Consider the following 21408-nt stretch of genomic DNA (forward strand, 5'->3'; position numbering starts at 1 on the left):
GAGAAAAAAATACAGTTTCTCTGGTTCTGTCTATAGTTGGTCGGTGGTAATAGTGAATTCTCAATCATATCATTGGAGTAACTTAAGAGTTTGGGCTTCCACCTTTCACAAGTACAGAGATGAGATACACAACTTTGACATCCTGGGGTGCTGTTGCTTCAGTTAAGTCCCAGAATTCAGCATTGTTGTTGTACTAATTTTTAAATAAAACACAAGTGTATATCACTTTTCTTGTCTTATTTTGTGACTGATTAGCAAGTACATTTGTGGAATATACATTGGCAATGTGAAAGCCTCCAAAAAGCAACAATGCAGACTCATTCCATGGCACATGCACCACTTCCTTTTAAATAAAACTAAACAATGAAATACATTGTTAAATGTAATTTACAAAATAACAATTTAAAGTCGTTAGATGACTTTAGTTACTTACATCAAAAAATGGGCCACATGTTCAGATATTCAGTTTGGATAAGTTTTCTTAATCTCATATACAATTTCAATGAATTTTACAGTACAACAATTTGAATTACATTTTAGTTAATTACAAGCAAATCACTTTGAATAAAATAGTGTTAACAGTATTTTGAATTTCTCTCAAGTGGAGCTATCATTTTAAATAATCATAATGAATAAACATCATACCTTTTCAGAAATAGGAGAGAAGTAAATTTTCAAGAATAGGTGGTGCAACATGAGTGCACAGTTCATATCATGAAGTTTCAAAGTTGGTTTATTAATAAATGGCTTATTCCCCTTAGTTGCTAATATAAATTGGGTAGTATACTAATGTGAAATTTAAACTGAGATAGTAAACTCATATGCACTAATTTTTTAAAGGGCAGTTTGCTACTGGGACTGGGTATAGACATAACAGTGTAAAGTCCAGAAAGCTAAAAATTCGAGCTAAATTAACCTCTTCAGAGAATGTTGACATGAGGAAGGAATTTCAGATAGGAATGGGAAGGTAGTCCCATTTCAGCATATACTAGCCTCTTCCCATTGGCTCGCTCACAAAAGGGCTTGACACATATATTTGATACATCTCCTCCTCCCCCTCTCTGTGTTCACCTCTTTCTCCCCCTCTCTTTGTCCATCTCCTCCTCCTGCCCTCACTGTTCATCTACTCCTCCTGCCTCTCTTACTGCCCACTTGCTCCTCCCCCCCCCCCCCTCTCTCCCTATCCATTTCCTTTGCCCCCATTTCTCCATCCATCTCCTTCTCCTCCTCTGTCTCTGTCCATCTGCTCCTGCTCCATCTATCATTCCATCTCCTCTTGCTCTCGTCTCCCTATTGATCTTCTCCTGCCCCCTCTCTGTATTCACCCCCTTCTCCCAAACTCACTATCCCTCCCCTCCTTCCCCCCTCTCCCTCTCCATCCCTTCATGCCTCTATCCCCCTGTCAGAAGCTCTCTGTCTGCCCATCCACTTCTCTATCCATCTCAACCTTTCCAGCCTTGCCCAACAACGCGTGTAGTCTTGACAAACAGGTCCATAAAGCAGGCTGATATACTGTCATAACATTCCTGTCATGCATGGAGGGTAGCCTAAACAATGGGGGCTTGAAAACTGTTTTTACAAAGCAGGCCAGTACTACTATAACTATTTGTGCATTGTTATACAGTTATTAAATTTAATAGTTTGCAGCAGTGTTTCACACTGTTTGTGGTGAAATAACGATTTAATGAACTTTTGGAAACATTTGCTCGCTGTGTTTTTTAGAATTTTTTGTGCATTGACGCTGTTCAGTAAATTTTGTACTTTAGTTTTCAACTGACGTTTCTAGTGAAATATTTCAGTAAAGTTTTCATTCACTGCTTTAACTTCATTGAGTGTTCCAGTGGCCACTTGAATTTTTGGTTTTAGCTAATAATTTTGTGAATTTTTGTTGGTATTGGTATTAGTTGTGATTTAGTACTATTAATAAAAGTAGTTGCTTTTGTAGTAGAGGGAGAGAATTTCAAGACCACTATTGTTATTTCTGTAAATAGTTCTACTGATGGAACAACTTAGGTGACATAGATGTATAGTTTTTTCAGTAACTGTAAAATTTTACCATGAGTGAGAAGTGGGGACTCTGTCATAGGTTTGTGAGTAGTGGGCTATGGTGTGAGATTTCTTCAAAGTATTTTCATTGGGGGGGGGGGGGGAGAGGGGGGGGGGACCAGTGGGCATTCTAGCAAGATCCTCTCCTGGGAATGCAGAATCTGTAGCAGAAATAAGTTGATAGAGGAGCAGGAGTGTATGATATGTGCCCTCCAGGTGCAGTTACAACATGCAGATGAGGAACTAGGTAGGTTGAGGAGGGTGAAGGGTGGTGGGGAATGGGAACTGGCAGTTGGCAAGAAGGCAGCTAGGAGGAGGAGATTTTCAGACAGTTATACTTTGTGTATATGCAATAGATTTGACCAATTGTCACAATTGAGTGGAGAAGAGCTTCTTGTAGCTGTAGGTATAGGTAACATACAGCAATCCTCAGCAGTTTGGAGGCCTAGGTCAGTTGCAAAGCCTTACAGAAAGAAGAAGGTTCTGCTGCTAGGTAGTTCTCATGATAGAGGTGTGGGCCAGCAGTTGCAGGAAGTGTTGGGGAGTGAGTATTAGGTCACCAACATTGTGAAGCCTAATGCAGGGTTGGCTCAGGTGACTGACAGCGTAGGGGAGTTATGTAAGAATTTACAAAGGAGGATTAGGTAATGACAGTGAGTGGAGCAGGGAATAGTCTTCATAGGGATGGGGAATATGATGTAGATGCTGGCCTGGTAAAGATAGCTACTCAAACTGGTTGCATTAATGTGGATTTCATGCAACTGTTTCAGTGTCATGATCAGTCTCATCTTGCGGCTGTTAGGTGCGTTAACATGCGGCTGGAGAAGGCACTGATGGCAGAGGGTATGGGTCACATTGCAGTGGTCCAGTTGGGTCTATCAGTAGATCAGGTTTCACTGGACATGGCCTGCACTCGATAAATATGGGAAGAGGAGGCTGGCAAAGCTTATAGGTGACAGTGTAGTGGGTGATGGTGGGATCACTCATGGAAAAATTCCTGTAGTAGTTGGTGTTAGAGCTGCACCGTTTTTAGATTGAAGTCAGCTGATAGGTATACCTGCTTAAAGGAAGTCCCTCTGACTAAGGGCTCACCTTCAGATGATGTAATGTTTACAAGTAGAGAAGGAAGTAGAATATTTCATCTAAATATAAGAGGCATTAGAGATAAAGTTAGTGAACTGGTTATAGAAGTTGACTATAATATCATTGGTACATCGGAGCACCACTTAAATAATTTGATAATTCAGAGGTTTCCTTTACCAGGATACAGAATAGCAGGCTGCTTTTCAAGGAGTTCCTTGTGGGATGGGGGAGTGGTCATGTACATAAAAAACAGTATTCCATTTGAGTCCATAGATGTATCAAGGTACAGAACTGAGCAGATATTTGAATGCTGTGCAGGAGCAGTTGAATTTAGTGAAACTAAATTTCTAATTGTTGCTGTTTATAGGTCCCCTAACTCTGACTCAAGCTAGAGAGGGTTCTTGATTCACCTTATAGGAAGTACCAGAATTGAGTTATATGTGGTAACTTCAATATTAATTTTGTATATGATTGTGCAAGAAAAAGGATGTTGGTAGATCTCCTAAAGTCATATGATCTGATGTAGACTGTTTTTTCCAACTAGGGTGCAGGGGAACAATAGCCCGACCACAGATAGTATTTTTATTCATTCTTCATTACTAGATGGGCATTCTGTTAGTAAAAGGGTGAATGGCCTTTCAGGCTATGATACACAAATTTTAATGCTAAAAGGCTTTTGTACTCAGACAAACTATATAGGAAACTTAATCCAACAGCAATAGAGTTTTTTGAACCCTGTCAAGGAACAACAATGGCAGGATGTTTATAGTGCCAATAACATAGATGACAAATATAATGCTTTCCTTAACACATTTCTCATGCACTTTGAGAGTTGCTTTCCATTAGAACTTTCTAATCTGGGTACTAGCAGTAAAAGGCAGCCTGGGTGGCTGACTAATGGGATAAGGATATCATGTAGAAGAAAGCGGGAATTATATCAAAATGTTAGATGTAGTTACAATCAAGCTAAGTAGCCCATTACAAACAGTACTGTAAGGTGCTTAAAAATGTTATTAGGAAGGCAAAGAGTTAGTGGTATGCAAATCGAATAGCTAATTCACCGGATAAAATTAAAACCATGTGGTCTGTTGTGAAGGATGTGTGTGGTCAGCAGCACAAGGTCAACGATATAAAGTCAGTTCATAGTAAAAATACTTCTGTTACTGATCAATCAGATATATGTACAGTATTTAACAATCATTTTCTAAGCATTGCTGGTGAATTAAATAAAAATTTAGTTTCTACAGGGAATCATATAATTCTCTTGGCAAATGCCTTTCCAAGATTGATGTCTGAAATACTCCTTTGTGATACAGACAAGGGGGAGATTGAGTCGATAATTAAATAACTGAAGACTAAGGACTCTCTTGGATATGATGGAGTGCCTAGCAGAATATTAAAGTATGTGCTGCTCATGTTAGGCCTGTAGTTAGCCATATTTGTAATTTTCACTTTAGGAGTGGTCAGTTTCCTGAACGATTAAAGTACTCAGTAGTAAAGCCACTTTATAAAAAGGGATGAAAGGATACTGTAGACAATGTCAGACCTATTTCTATGCCATCAGTATTTGCTCAAGTTATTGAAAAGGCTGTGTATGTGAGGATAAGTGGTCATTTTATATCACACAATTTGCTATCAAATGTACAGTTTGGCTTTAGAAGCCGTTTAACAACTGGAAGTGCTATATTCTCTTTTCTCTGTGAGTTACTGAATGGGTTAAACAAAAGGTTTTGAACACTAGGCAGATTTTTTTTTATTTAACTAAGGCATTTGATTGTGTTGATAACAAAATATTGCTCTACAGGTTGGACCATTATGAAATACGAGGAGTAGCTCACAATTGGTTCACCTCTTAGTTTAACAACAGACAGCGAAAGGTGGTTATTCACAGTGTTGAGAATGGCTGTGATGTAGTGTCTGAGTGGGTACAGTCAAATGGGGGGATGGGGGGGGGGGGGGCAGGGATCAGTTTTGAGGCCACTCCAGTATCTTATTTATGTAAATGATATGCCTCTAGTATTATGGGTAACTCTAAAATATTTCTGTTTGATGATGACACTAGCTTGGTAGTAAAGGATGTTGGGTCGGTTTCAAATAGCACAGTTCATGACATAAGCTCATGGCTTGTAGACAATAAACTAATGCTAAATCACAGCACGACCTAGTTTTTACAGTTTCTAACACACAATTCTACAAAACCTGACGTTTTAATTTCACAGAATGGGCATATGATTAGTGAAACCGAAGAGTTTAAATTTCTAGGTGTTCAGATAGATAGTAAACTGTCATGGAAAGCCCATGTTGAGGATCTTGTTCAAAGACTTAATGCTGCCATTTTTACTATTTGAACAGTATCTGAAGTAAGTGATTGTTCGACACAAAAATTAGTCTACTTTTCTTATTTTCATTCGCTTTTGTTGTATGGTATTATATTTTGGGGTAACTCTTCCCATTCTAAAAGGATATTTTTGGCTCAGAAATGGGTGGTTCAGGCAATAAGTGGTGTAAGTTCATGAATGTCTCGTCGACCCCTGTTCACAAGTCTGGGTATTTTGACATTGGCCTCTCAATATATATATTCCTTATTGTCATTCCTTGTTAACAGTATTAGCTTATTCCCAACAATAAGCAGCTTTCACACCCTGCATTTGGACCGGACTTACTTAACTCTTGTGCAGAAAGGTGTGCAGTATACTGCTGCACCCATTTTCAATAAGCTACCACACAAATTCAAGAATCTTAGCAGGAATCCACGCACTTTCAAATCGGAACTGAAGAGTTTCCTCATTGGCCAGTCCTTCTATTCTGTCAAGGAGTTCCTTGAAAAATTAAGCTGATTTTTGTTGTGTTGTTGATTGCACTTATGTAAACTAATTGCTTGGTTCTTTTGGGGGGGGGGGGGTGTTCATAAACATTTTATTTTTATCCATTATTACCTTTATGTCATAATTTCATGTACTAACATGTTCCATGACTTGGGAGACTTGCTCCTCAATTTGGTCCTACGGAACTTGATGTTTAAATAAAATAAAATGAAATAACAGCTGTAGTGTAGGGCAGCCTGCTTGCTGGGTGCTTGTTGTGCAGACTAGCCTACATGCCAGGGCTGAGAAAACATATTTTTGCTCATCTCTCCATTGGTGTGAGAATTAGGAGGCTCTTACTCCCACAGTGCTGATGCTTGTTTTTAAGCTGTATGTGTACCAAATTTTGTTGAAATCGATGCAGTTGTTTAGGAGGAGATTGTGGACATACTTATATATTTGCTGCTTTATACATAAATATAGATGTAAGTAAATTTTTATGGTGATTCAGTGTGTCTCCTTTCTTTGAAGGTAAATCTCCAGTTCTCTCCTGGATACCTTTCCAGCTATTTTGTTTAATTCATGCCACTTTGCTTTGTTCCTTATTATGCTGTGTACTGTTCCACACCAAGCTGTTTCATATTTGATTATGTTGCTGATACTAATACAGATCCAAACAGTATTGTACAATATTCCAGTTTGTCTACAGTCATAGCTACCTTCAACATTCTGTTCTGTTTCAACACTTGGGGTAAGGCCCATGCCCTGTAAGGAAATGTATCATGCTCCTTGAGGATAGAATGTGTTTCATATAAAGTCTGTCCCTCATATTGGGAATGAACTAATAATATTATCCCCACATCCCAATCTTCTTGCCATTCTCACATTATGTACACAGTGATTTGTTCCTTGGAGTTTGCTTTTTGCCCTAATATCTCTGTTACTTTATCTGTGTCACCTCTTCATAACAAGTGTCACACTCCTTTATTTCTGATTACCAGGTCTAGGAGGCATATTCCTAATAATATGATGATAGCTTCTGTAGAAGGCTCTGTGTAAAATAGTTAGGTTCAACTAGCCTTGCTCTATATGTCTTCACACTTGCAGCATAACTTACTATGGAAGCAAGTTAGCTTCCTGAAAGCAAGTATAGCTTCCTGATACAGTCTGATGATGAAATGAAATGATCATTTGGCATCACTGGCTGGGAGACCGCATTTGGGGTTGTTCAGCCATGTAGTGTAGTGTAGTGTTTTTTATTTACTTTCTTGTCTGAAAGAACAGACACTGTTGACGATCTGCAGCTGCATGAAATATTTCAATTATTCACTGACTGTGAATTCCTTGACAACAGGTGTATTAGGTACAGATTTACTACCAAGAGTGACATGAAAATTTGTACCTTGCTGGGACTCAATTCCAGATTTCCAGCTTACTGTGAGTGGTCAACTTAACCAGTTCAGGTATCTGTGCATGCTCCTCAGACTGACCCAAACTCATACATGTCATACTGTCTACACCCTTATATCATAGTCCACTAGATTCATCTCTCACAACATTACTTGGCTTGCTGCAATGTGGAGAATAAGACAACAATGGATCATTGTGTGCCTGCCTAGGCTTCTAATACTTACTGAAAGAACACACACTGTTGACGATCCACAGCTGTAAGAAATATTTTACAGTTTATTGCTGATTGTGAATTCCTTGATTTCAGCTGTGCTAGGTATACATTTACTACTCAATAGCCACATATGAAAATTTGTGGTGGACCAGGACTTGAACATGGATTTCCCCCTTATACCAAGTGTTCACCTTGACCAAGTGGGCTATCCACACACATTCCCGGGACTGACCCAAACTCATGTCTGCATCCTTATATTGTAGTTCACTAACTTTATCATCTGATGCTCGCAAGATTATTTGCATTTCTGCAATAGGGAGAGTGAGACAAGAAGGAATAGAGACTAATATAGTTATCATCAATAGTAGGGAATGTAGTGAGCATATCCCCTGTATGTTTCAATGGTGACAAGCAGTAAAGGATATCAAAGAGATATATGAAAATGAGTTAAATTTCTCAGAGAAGAAATAAAAATTTGAAGTTTTGCTGATAACATTCACAAGACTTGGCAGATGAGTTGAATAGAATAGAATTTAAAGGGTCTTGAAATAAAGCTAGAAGATGAACAAAAGTAAAACTTTGTTAATGGAGTTAGTTAGTTGGTTAGTTAGCTAGTTAGTTTCATGTACATGTTCGTATAGTTGAATTAAATCAGGTGTTGATAATGTAATCAGATTAAAGAATGAGACATTAAAAATATTAGTTATCTGGAATTTGGCCTTAAATGGAAGTTAAATGAGAAATTAAAACACTACAGGAAGAATAAAATAGAAAGTTTTGAAATGTGGTGGTACAGAATGATACTGAATATTAGGTATGCAAATCAGTTAACTAATGAACAACAACAGAATTTAATTGGGGAGAAAATAAATTAACAGCACAACTTGACTTAAAGCAGAGCTAGATTTACAGGACATATCCTGAGTCATCAAGGAATAGTTAATTTGATAATGGAGAGAAATGTAAGACCCAAAAATTGTAGAAGAAGACCAAGGCTTGAGTACATAAACAGGTTCAAGTGGATGTAGGTTGCAGTAGTTATGCAGAGATAAAGACTTGCACAGGACAGACCAGCTTGGAGAGCTGCATTAAACAATCTCCAGGTTGAAGATAACAATGTCACAAACAGAGAAGCAGAATACTCTCAAACTTTCATGGCTTCAATGTGTTTATTAGTGTGCTCAGGATTCATCACAAGCCATTATGCCCTCACTATAAAAATATATGTTTAATATTGTCACAGTGACAAATTGTGGATATAGAGTAGTGTTGATCAGTAAGATGGAATTTTCTGAGTGTCTACTAAATGGATTGATATTAAACCACATGAAGTTTATAAAATTTTATGACAAAAATGTTCTTTGCTGTATAAGAGTATTCACTGAAGTCTATTTAGAAGTATTGCACTAGAGGAGGAACGTTGGATCTCAAGGAATAATGCATATAAATTTTGACAGAACTGTAACATATGAGTAGCTCAGCCATATCAATAGTTATAATAATTTATGAAATGTAGCTGCCGTATATTTACTTGTTGTCATGTGAGTCCATTAGTGCTATTTTTTGTGGCCAACATTGCTATAAATCGTCATTTTAAAGACTTATATCCTGCTTGACATTTGGCTATCTTGGTTTTTCTAGCTTATATCAGAGTATGAATTAGCTTATCAGTCTGTTAAGAAATATTGAGGAATGTCAAATAAATGTTATAACTTTGTAATATGAGCTTCAATGTAAATTTCAGAGATAAAAATAATTTATTTATACTTTTTTCATTTCTCAAATTGATATCATTAGCTATATAGTTATAGTATTCATATTTAAAGCAGTACCCTAACCTATTATATTATTTTTATAGGTTGTGAAAGACGAGATACCAGTGTCAAATGTCTTTAGCATTACAACTTTCCTTGCTGATCCAACAATGATTCGAGAATGGAACATTCAAGGGCTTCCATCAGATGAATTTAGTACAGAGAATGGAATTATCGTCACCAGGGCAACAAGGTGGCCACTTCTAATTGATCCACAGTGCCAGGGCATGAAGTGGATCAAGAATATGGAAGGAAAAAATGTAACTATGTTTCATTTGTGTGATATGACACTTCTGCTGTCTCTAAAATAAGGCTAGTGTACTTTGTGGTCATTTTAACATCAAAATAGTTTAATCATTTCTCACAATATTGTCTGTTGTTCTATTACAGTGTTATTTCATGTGTAAAACTCAAAACATTGATACATCTATCATAACTATAATATCTGATTATTATTGTTATTATTATTATTAGTGTTGTTATTATTATGAATAGAATAAAATAATAAGAATATAATAGAGGGAAACATTCCACGTGGGAAAAATATATCTAAAAAGAAAGATGATGAGACTTACCAAACAAAAGCGCTGGCAGGTCGATAGACACACAAACAAACACAAACATACACACAAAATTCTAGCTTTCGCAACCAACGGTTGCCTCGTCAGGAAAGAGGGAAGGAGAGGGAAAGACAAAAGGATTTGGGTTTTAAGGGAGAGGGTAAGGAGTCATTCCAATCCCGGGAGCGGAAAGACTTACCTTAGGGGGAAAAAAGGACAGGTATACACTCGCACACACACACATATCCATCCGCATATACACAGACACAAGCAGACATTTGCTGCTTGTGTCTGTGTATATGCGGATGGATATGTGTGTGTGTGTGCAAGTGTATACCTGTCCTTTTTTCCCCCTAAGGTAAGTCTTTCCGCTCCCGGTATTGGAATGACTTCTTACCCTCTCCCTTAAAACCCAAATCCTTTTGTCTTTCCCTCTCCTTCCCTCTTTCCTGACGAGGCAACCGTTGGTTGCGAAAGCAAGAATTTTGTGTGTATGTTTGTGTTTGTTTGTGTGTCTATCGACCTGCCAGCGCTTTTGTTTGGTAAGTCTCATCATCTTTCTTTTTAGAATAAAATAATAATAAATATAAATAATGTTGAGCAAAGAGGCACACCCATGAGTCATAAGCTCCCAAAACATTTTATTCACTGATGCAATCTGTACATCTGTACACAGTTTCACAATATAAAATACTGTAGTAACGTATTCAAACAAATTCATTGTCAAACTTTAAAAGTTTGTATATGCGTATGCTGCTGCAAAATTTGGTTTTTTAATGATGGAAATTGGCTTGTTTAAACTGGTAAAGCATATTGTTATTATTATTATTATTATTATTATTATTATTATTGCTTAGTGAACATGTCAGTCAATAAACATTTCTTAAAACTGTTGCAAATGATAATAGGAAGCACAAAGGTGATATGGGAGAAATAAAGATGGCAAAATGTTAACCTTCATTTTGGGTGATGAAAGAAAAGGGGGGAGGGCATGCATGTGGATAGGAATAGTGATAGCACCAAGAATTTAATGACTGCAACTGTGTTGTAATTAAAAAGGAGGTAATGTATATCACCAAGGAGGAATCAAGCTAAAAATAGACTCAACTGATAGTGTAATGTGTCTCAGGGCTTTTCTACTGGACAACAATTGTTAGTATTTCAGTAGTACGATGTTCAAGCTTTTCCATAGTGACTTCATTGTGAAAGTCCAGAAACACCCGAGAAAACTAATTAAATACCTGTGCCTACTTCAAAATCTTTTAGCCATACCCATCAAATCCCAGACCCATACAATTATTATAAATGTGCGTATGATTTCCTTTTTATAAATTAAATGTTCAACAGTTCAACAGACCATATTATTGCTGCTTACTGTGGTTCACCCTACAGAATATTTACTCATCTCATTAAAATATAATAACAAGATTAGTTATTTTTGTATTCTAAATTGATGAAAATCTCATAGCTGGTCTCTGTAAATAGCTCTTTATAAAATACTGACTATTGTATAAAACAATACTACATTTCTTAGCTTTATCATTTCTTGAATGGTGACTATTTCCAGAATTTGATCCTTGATTATTGTAAACATACATATGCTAACACTTCGGTGGCTGTAATACACTAAAACTATACTTCTAGTTAGCTAACATTTGTGCAGCAGCTTTTCAGTCACTTAAATTTCAAATTCAGTGGCACTTAAAGATCTCAGCAATCTTTTCCTGTGACGAAGTCTGTCAATGTGACACTCTGCCTTCTATGATGAAGGTAAGGTGTCATCTATTCAAAAGGGATGTTGTTAATTCCATATTATTTTAGTATGCATAATAAGAGTGCTATTCTTCAAGTAACCTCAAATTGGCTATTAAAAAAAGGGGTAAAAAAGAAAAAAAATGTTTTGTACAATATGTTCTTATGTGTTGACATCACTTCTCCACTTAGTTGCCACCAAAATTCAGACATTTGTTGTGCTGTGATTGTGCTTCTGTACCCCTTCATCAAAGAATAGACTGCCTAGTGCTTCAGCACATTGACAGCAAACTCACTGTCAGTTGTGAAATGCCGAGTAGCCAGCTAGGCCTTCATCACGGAGAAGAGATGGTGCAAAGACCAGATTACAGAGGGGTTGTTAGAAAATCTCCAACCGAAAAAGTCTGAGATTTTCCCCATTGAATTTGCAGTATTGGGTCATGTATTGTGGGGCAGAATGAATTTTTCTATTTTTTCGAACAATTGAAACTTCATGTGGGAATATAAACAATTAAGGAAAAGATAGAATTGCTGCTTACCATAAAGAAGGCATGTTAAGTAGCAGGTAGGCACAATTAAAAGACACCTACACAAAGCTTTCAGCCGCAGCCTTCATCAGCAAAAGAAAAACAGAAACACACACTATTCGCACACACAAGCAAGCACACATCATGCACACATGATCGTCATACATGAAGTGTTCTTGCTTGCTTGTGTGTGTGTATGTATGGTGTGTGTTTCTCTTTTGCTAATGAAGGCTGTGGCTGAAAGCTTTGTATAAGTGTCTTTTGATTGTACCTATCTGCAACTTAATGTGTCATCTTTATGGAAGGTAACAATATATCTTTTTCTACATTATTGATTTGTCTATTTTTTATTGATTATTTTTTTTAAATTGACCTTTAGGATCTTGTAAGAGTCTCTCAATAAAGTGGTCATGTCACAGTATTCCCTCACATTACTCTTATAAAATCTGCTGTCAAAATTTCTTTGTAATCCCAGAAAAACTGTAATCACCATTTTGTGATTTAATAGCATTTTCTTGAATTGTTTGGGATTACTGGGAGAATGTGTGTGTGTCCACTGTTTTGACTATTCTCTAATTTCAGAGTTCACATATTGAACTCATGTCATGATTCTGTTCAGAAATTTCTCTCTCTCTCTCTCTTCAAGGTATCATGGAAGGAATATCAAGGTGGAACCCATTCTTTCTGTTTTGTGAATATTGGTTAGACATTTTGGAACCCACCACACACAAAACTTATAGTATCCTAACCTCTCCATGACAATGTCAGAGAGGGTAGTCCTTGAAATCTAAGACACATCTTCAGGAAGTCAACTGCAAGTTAATTTATGAACATCCCTATAGAATTTTGTGATCCAGCAGATGTTTCTTGTCTAGCCCAGCCAGAAGGTATTCTGCAGAGAGTCTTGTATAAAAGTCTAACTTATTGACTGCTAATAAGTACTGATCAGAAATATCAGTCAGTGCTGTAGCATAGATTTGAAATGACTAGTTATTAATATGTGTCAGTAATTAGAGGTGGTTTCTGTATCTGCAGTTTGGATATGAGTGATACTACAGATATTAAAGTCTGTTTTTCCCATAACTTCTCTCTAAACACTCATTGATTCATTTTTTGTGAATACTCAGTGCATCATATATGCTTTCCGTGGTCTTAATGTAATTGTTCAGCATATTTTATTGTTAACATTTCACTAATATGGTCAGATAATGCAGTTACTATCAGCTTTACATCTAAATCACAGAAGGCAGTTGGTTCTGGAAACAAATTGGTCAGTAACTTTTGCTGTTTGTCCTTCAATTGTCATTGGGGACATTCATTGACATTCCAGCTGCCTTTTCATTTTACTTCATGGATTTAGATGTTCATCCTTTTTATTCATGAAGCACCTGATGTTTTGCTCAAAGATGTTGAATGACTGTTCTTCAGTTTTTTAGCATGGTCTAAACTGCAGTGTTTTATTTTCTCAGTAGCTGTTACAACTGAAACTATGTTTGTTCTTTAGCTCTGTTTTTTAGACTAATGTGCCCTCCTACCAGAAGTATATAGATTCAGAGCAATCCATGTATGTTATTGATATTTTTAATTTTAAGAGCAATAAATCCAAGAAAATAATATGACAGTATTTCTCAAAAATCTATAAAAGTGGGTAAAGCAAAGGTAGTCAGCCAGGAGTGTACAAAATTCAAGTTTATTCCTGTATCTTCATTCTTGCTATTTTTTGATTAACAATCTTTTATACTGTAGTGTCTAGTCATGGGTGCAGACAGCTGAAGGCTGAAATGCATAGAGAATGCTGGAGGACGCCTTATCCAGCTTTGGTATTCAAATTGCTTATTATGATATGTGAATACAGGGTTGGTGTTGTTTCATTGCTCAGTAATAAATCTTTCTTTTATCTGTTTAAAACTGAAGTTTAATTTTGATTCAAACAGATGTCTTAATGGAGTATGAGCTGGAAAACATACTGTACAGAGTGCTTACGATAAAGAAAAATCATTTTAAATGGAGGTACACATTATCATTGCAGTGTCAGAATTTCACTGTAGAATTCATATATTAATCATAATATACAGATACTGTTGTCAAGTCACATTAAAGTATTGTAGATGTAAAATTTGAATAACTGTAGTTCTCTTTTTCTTTTTATTGTCAAGGATTTAAAAGTCATAGATTTTGGGCAAGCAGATTTCATGAAAACTCTGGAGCAAGCAATGCAGTTTGGAAAACCTGTGTTACTACAGAATGTACTAGAGGTTCTGGACCCATCACTGCAGCCTATTCTTAACAAAGCTATTATCATCCAAGGTTTGTGATAAGTATTAAATATTGATATGAGAAAGAAAAATCTTATATTCATGTGTGGTTTAAGGTAAATAATAATAAATAGATTTATCATTCAGAACATAATTTACCTAGTGAAATTTAATTTCCTGGTCTCTGCAAGCTAATATTAGTGCTCTCACTAACCTTGCACTTCTTTCACATAACTTATCAAATCTTTGTACATGCTGCATCATTTCCTCCACATAGATTTGTATGATAAGACTTTCCCAATGTATAAATTGTTCCATGAAATTTTGAGCAAACTAGTAGATGTTAGTAACTTGCCATCACGATTGTCAAAAGATTCAGTCCCAAAATATTGTGGCAGTAAGTTATTGACATCCAGCAGTTCACCTTAAATTTCATGGAACAATAAGACGCCTTTTTGAAGGTAGAAGAGGGGTAATTTGGGGGGTTCACGAAAAGGGGAGGCGGGGTAGGTCACATGGTATAAAACATGCTCAGCAATTTGGCTGGAGCTGTTGTGGTTCTTCCATGCTCACTGATAAAACATTTGCATAAGTATCTGCCATAGATACAGAAAATAGTGCCCCATAGATATTTGTTTGGCCAGCTCATCAGTGCCTTTGTGAATTTATTGATTTTCTGAAATTTTCTTTAGATACCTTACATCTAACTAATCATAAATTTCCCCCTACGCATTAGGGAAAATGTTTAGAAATGTATGAGATATTCAGAACTAGAAGTTAATTCTAAAAACACTCTTCTACCCATTAAAATTAAAATGTCAGAAAGAAAGGACAGCAAATAAAATTGTTGTTACTGCATGCCTATGGAGGAGAATAATAAGAATCATCATCATTAATGCATTAATGGGCTTTTAAGGCCTTCAGCAGCAAAAACAAGAGAAACAACTAAACTTAAAAAATAAAAAATAAGACGAGCGCGCACACACACACACACACACACACACAAACACACACACAATAAAAAATTATAAAAGAACACATTACAAAAAGCCCAATAACAAGGATGTGAGACAGTCACTATGAAGAAGATACGCACTGCAGATAGTCATTGATTGCTCCTCAACTTGTTTGAGGATTGTTAATATCCAATCCTTCCATCACATTCTTGGACATCCCCTTGGGTGATTCCCAGCAGATTGGGAATGGAGGCCCCAGTGCAGGAGGGATCTGTCAGCTCAAAGGATCTGGCCAAACCACTGTAGCCTCTTCTGTCCTAATATTTGGCCAGTGTATGGCTTTCCAGAGAAGTGGTACAGATCTTCTTTTGTTCTTTGTTCTCATTTACCATAATAGCTTGAAGTACCTTTCTCTTTAAGGCACAAATTGCTTCTTCAGTTGTTGCTGTTGTCACCCAGGTTTCATAATACTTGTTTAGATACATAATTCTTGTTTAAGTCTGTAAGTGATTTGGGGATTTTTGGGGTGCAAAATTTAGTGTACACATGTCTCACCTCTGGCAGAAAGAATCGTATAGCCAGGTTGTATTGTAGTTGAACTGAGCTTGAATGATAAATTCATGTGATTTGATTTGATCAGGGAGACAGAAACAGCAGTGATCCCAGCCCCACCATTGCCCACACCAGAACAGGGTTTATCATGTGGTTCTATTCCATTTGATTTCCAGTAAGGTGAGGCAGTACGCTTAAAGAGTACTAGGAGGCTCTTTAGTAGTTCTTTATTAGGCATAATTTCTTCAGGACTCAGTATCCAAATATTCTCTATCTTTTTCTTCGCATTGGAAGATTAGGTGTGGTGCAGTTTCATCACCCTCTCCGTAAAATGCAACAAGCTTTAGTGACTACATTTCAATTACTTAACTTGCTGAGTGTTGAAAATATTATTGAGGTGTATAACTCAGTTTTAATGCAACTCCTCCACTTACAATGTCATCTGGGTTCAATTTTACGTAATGTCATGCAACTTGTGATGAGTTCACCAAAAAATAATGTTGTTGAAACACACAAAATACTTTTAAAATATGTTTATTGCACCACACAGAAATAGAACTGACATAGGTTTAGTGCCCAAAACTGAGTATGGCCAGGGTGATAGTGCTACCGCCATTGGTGCTTAGATAGGAGAAAGTAATAACATGAACACTAATATGCATTGTTTGAATTTAACATAATGGAATTTACATTTGGAATTTATATCATTTCACAAAGCTGGCAATGAAAATCTACCTCACAGATCATCTCAGAGTCTCTGATACAGTTAGTATATTGAAATATCACAGTTTTCATATTAAGGTTTCATGAAATATACATTGGTAACAATCTCCTAATTTTTTCTGTTAATTACTTTGCAGTTGCAGTATACCTTTGGTTTCTAACATGAATCCTTTGTCTTTACAGTGGGCTCTATTGTAATTACTGTTACTCTTCTACGTATAAATTCCATAAAGGCGAAGTTAGATTTCTGTTTACATTATGTTTAACATATTTTTGATTTATTGTAAAAAATCTCCATAAACTTACCAGACTTGGTTTAAATTCGTCTTAGTCAGCTAATTTTCATTAATACTGTGTATCAATATTACAGTTTAAACTTCTACATGTATATAACTTCTAAAAAAAATCATGTGGTAGTATCATAATCACCAGTAGGGGTGAATCATTCTTTTCATATAATACTATCCCATTCTGCTGCATTACATACCCCCAAAGTATCGCACATAAGAATTATGGGTGAGAATTTAGCATGGTGTACATGCACCAAAGTAGGAAGTTTAATTTACCAATGAAAATAATAATTTTTTGAAAATATAATGTAACTGGGTAGATAAAAAATGTAATCACCAAGTGGTGGGAGGTGAAGAGATACATATAAAGGTTAAGGAAATCTGCATGTTTTCATATCCAGTGGCTCCTTCTTCTGTCAGAAGTGTTGAAGAGGAAAGAAGAGGGCTGAAGAGAAAGGACTGGTGAGGTTTAAAAAATGGGGAGAGTTCAGAAAAGTCACCCAGAACCCTGGGTCAGGGGAGATGTACCAGAAAGGATAAAAGGAAAGACTGATATTTGGGGAATGTACTGGATGAGAGTTGAAAACTTGAGAGCTTATAGATTACTGACAAGCCAGATATTACTGACAAAATGCTGTGCATTAGTTAACTAGAGTGGAAAACTAAGTGTGTTGTATATGGTAGAGGCGGTGGTGGTGGTGGTGGTGGTGGTGGTGGTGGTGGTGGTGCTTGGGGAATAGACAAGTCATAAAATAAAAGATGTGTAAAACTAAAAGGGAGTGAAGAATGGAATAGTTACTGAGAAGAAATGGTGAGACCGAAGAAATTAAAGTAAATTAAGGGCAGGTAGCTGATGAGACCAAGGACATACTGTAATACCAGTACCCACTTGTGATGTTCGTGGAAGCTAGTGTTGGGGGAAGATTCCATGTGTCATGTGTGGTGGAAGAGGTGCTGAGGTCAAGACATATTGTAGAACATGCTCTGCAACAGGTATTGTGTGTTTCAGTATACACCCTCCGTCTATGTCCATTCACTCTGACTGATAACTTGGTGGTAGTCATACCAATGTAAAAGGCAGAATAGTATTTACATAGCAATATGTGTCATTTCACTGGTGACTTTCCCTTTGACAGTATATGTTTCGAAAGCACAGGGCTGGTATAGGTGGTGGTAAGAGAGTTCTTAGGGCAAGTCTTACAGCAGGGATGGTTGCAGGGATTGAAGCCATAGGGTAAGGAAATGGGTGCAGAGGTAGTGTGGGCCTGAGAAAGCCCTTGTGGAAACTATGAGGGCGATGAAAAGCTATTCTAGGTGTGGTGGGCAAAATGTCAGACAAAATGGACCACATTTCAGGGCATGATTTTAGAGAGTCATAGCCTTGTCAAAGTAGCTGATTAATACATTCAAGACCAGGATAATACTGAGTGATAAGAGATGTACTTCTAAGTTCATTTTTGAGGGGTCAGCAGTACCAGGATGTGATGGGCCAGGAAATCTGTTTCTGAACTAGGATGATATCCCAATTACATCCATTGAAGGCTGAGGTGAGAATGGTGGTGTATTGCTCTAAGGAGTCTGTGTCTAACCAAATAAATTTTCCTCAAATTCCAAGGGTTGTCAGTGCTTGTAGAAGGTGGTGTCCCCCTAGAGAGGTGGATGGCACATTCATGTACATCATTCCATGCTGGTTCATTTCTATGCCAGAGTGGATAGTGAGTGCCAGACTCTTGGAAACCAATGACTAGATGTTTTCAGTGGGTGAGAGATCTGGAAAATGGGCTAGCCAGGGCATCAGTCAAACACACTCTTGTATTGATATAGTTCAGGAGGATGCACAGGCAACATGTGACCCAGTGTTATCTTATTGAAAGGCTAAGTCAAAGAGACCTTAAATATAAGGCACAGTCACCAGCCTCAACACACAGAAATGTGATCTGTGCTGTCTAAATTATCAGTTATGCAAATCAGAAGTGATTGTGTTGTGTACCTAATGGCACCACATACCATCACACCATGTGTGGATTCCTTATGATGAGGAATGAAGTCTGGCAACATCTGTTATCCTCAAAACCTCCATACATGGATACGTCCTCTGTGATGATGTGTTCAGACCAAGGACTCATCTGAAAGGGCTAGATGGTGATACACCTGTGTCTATTGTTGTCATTCACTGTACCACTATTAACATGTCTATCTCTATTGCCACATCATAGGTAGACATGACAATTGCTGCTGTGCTGACAGTCTATAGTGCTTCAGAAGTTGTGGCACTGTCCGTGTGTACATTTCTCTTGCTGCAAATGAGCCCATTTTCCGTCTCAAAGTACATGACATGGCTGTATGATCCAGTGTGGTTTAACAAACAGTATGTGTGTTGTCTCAGTTGTTATTCACGTGGAACAATAAATTGCAGCTTCAATAAATCGCAATCTTACTGCTGTCTAATTGTAATGCGTAGTTGATGCTTTTCCTTCTTACATGAAGTGTAATACGATATTCTTTCAAACAACCAATATCCAAACCCAGTTTCTGTATGAGATACGTGCTGCATGAATTTTCCTTGTAATATATACTTCTACTTTGTACAGTTGCCTAAAATGTTAATGATTTTCATATCCAAGCGTGTCATATGCTTCATGCAAATTTGACTTTTGTTTGCAATACTTTTATGGTAGTGAAACTGTAGTGGTCAATAGTACCTTGACAACAACATGCACAAGTCTGTCTGGAAAAGTAACACTTTGATTCATTACACAAGTAACTCAATATATTATCATGTTCAGCTTGAACAACATCTCTGAGTTACAACAATCATATTGAAGCATTAAAATTCTGGCAAAAGTAATATAGCAATAACTATTTATTTAATATGTATGGCTCTAATATGAGAATAAATAAATAAATTCAAATTCTGTAATTCTGTCACTAAATATCATTTTATTACTATGCCTATTGCTATGTGAAGTCTTTGATCAATGCTACTTGCCCATATTAGTCTGATTTCATGCACAATGATTTTTTCACTTATTGGTGTGTAACAGTGGAATAATAACTTTTCTATCTCTTTTCTGTTAAATGTCTTTTAAAGGAATGATGTAAGTGTAGTGCAGCCGAGTTTTATAGTGGTGTCACAACAGACTAGAAACAGTTGGAAGACTGACTTCCTGGAGGGGCCACTTCCTATTTACTCTCAAAATAACACTGCACTTTCTCAGGCAACTGTGAGTTGTGAAATCTACTGATACAGAATTTTGACAACTGAGCAGCAGATGGGGCTATGTAAATATGAAATAAACACAAAGCTTTTACTACAGGCATGTAGAACAGTGCAAAAATTGTATAGCTTTCTGATAAAGTCTTGTACACGAGACGTGAGCCTTACTCTGAAAAGTAATACAAAGCTGAATGTGAATAACTCTTAATATGTTGAATGAAAACGCCTTCACCCATGTTAGTTCACAGTTGTTATTTAATTTGAGCAGTCAGTTTCAACATTACATTACACCACCTTCAGGCCCCTGTGTAAAGACAAAAATGATAATAGTGTGAAATACATGACAAAAACATCAGTGTAAAGTATTATATATAGTGGTAATATGTAGTAACATGTAACAATACCAAACTGTAAGGTAGTTACATCAAAGGTGAAGATAAATTAAAAAATAAAATGAGAAAACAGGTGCACACTATATTGATATAAACTAGGGAACAGAATATACATTCCATAAAAAATTGTAAAAAAGAACCTACTAAATAGAGGTCAATATTGCATGTTATGCCTAGATAATCACGGTGTAATGCTAATGTTAGTGCCCATGAAATATCTGGAGCAAAACAGTCACAATCATATACTGAAGGGTGCAAACTGAAGATAAAATATTTATTTTATGTCATCACAGACCAATAGAACATTAAACCACTTATGGAGGTCAGCTCCATGTTAACTATCTGTACTGCTGTGTTCCATACATTAAAAATAACTAATACAACAAGAATATAAACTTACGTCAATACAGTCTGACAATCACAGATTCATAAGGTGCCAACTATTTATTAAAAGTATTTTTAATGAACGAAGCTGTGAATCTAATGTAATATACTGCAACAAATTCCCACTAAGCAGGAAGTATTGAAATATATCGAGAAGGTCATAACCAGCATTGACAATAAGGTGAGAAGTCTGCTAGTAGGCAGCCGTGTGGCTAGGAGATATACCAAACTATAAACTATGATGTAAGTCCAAAGAAGAGTACTACAATACATACACAGAATGTTAGAAAGTCAATCAGAACAACCAAAGTCGCATACCTCTACATGACTGATAGCTCTTAAGCAGAGTAAGACAAAGGGAAGTACAAGGGCTATGCCGAAAGTTTTTAGCAGCCCGTAAACCATAAAGCGGAGAACAGTGGGGTTGTT

The 21408-nt window shown here is 36.7% G+C and overlaps 1 protein-coding gene across 1 annotated transcript in view; it reads left to right on the plus strand.

The window, feature by feature from the left end:
• Positions 1–21408, plus strand: part of LOC126092664 (dynein axonemal heavy chain 2) — a 994477-nt gene that overhangs the window by 783363 nt on the left and 189706 nt on the right. Inside the window, exons 69-70 of the mRNA XM_049908386.1 lie at positions 9416–9631; positions 14367–14517. Coding sequence (XP_049764343.1) covers positions 9416–9631; positions 14367–14517 — 367 coding nt within the window. The remainder of the gene's footprint in view (positions 1–9415; positions 9632–14366; positions 14518–21408) is intronic.

The sequence above is a fragment of the Schistocerca cancellata genome, chromosome 7 (genome assembly GCF_023864275.1).
Source record: "Schistocerca cancellata isolate TAMUIC-IGC-003103 chromosome 7, iqSchCanc2.1, whole genome shotgun sequence".
Taxonomy (NCBI): domain Eukaryota; kingdom Metazoa; phylum Arthropoda; class Insecta; order Orthoptera; family Acrididae; genus Schistocerca; species Schistocerca cancellata.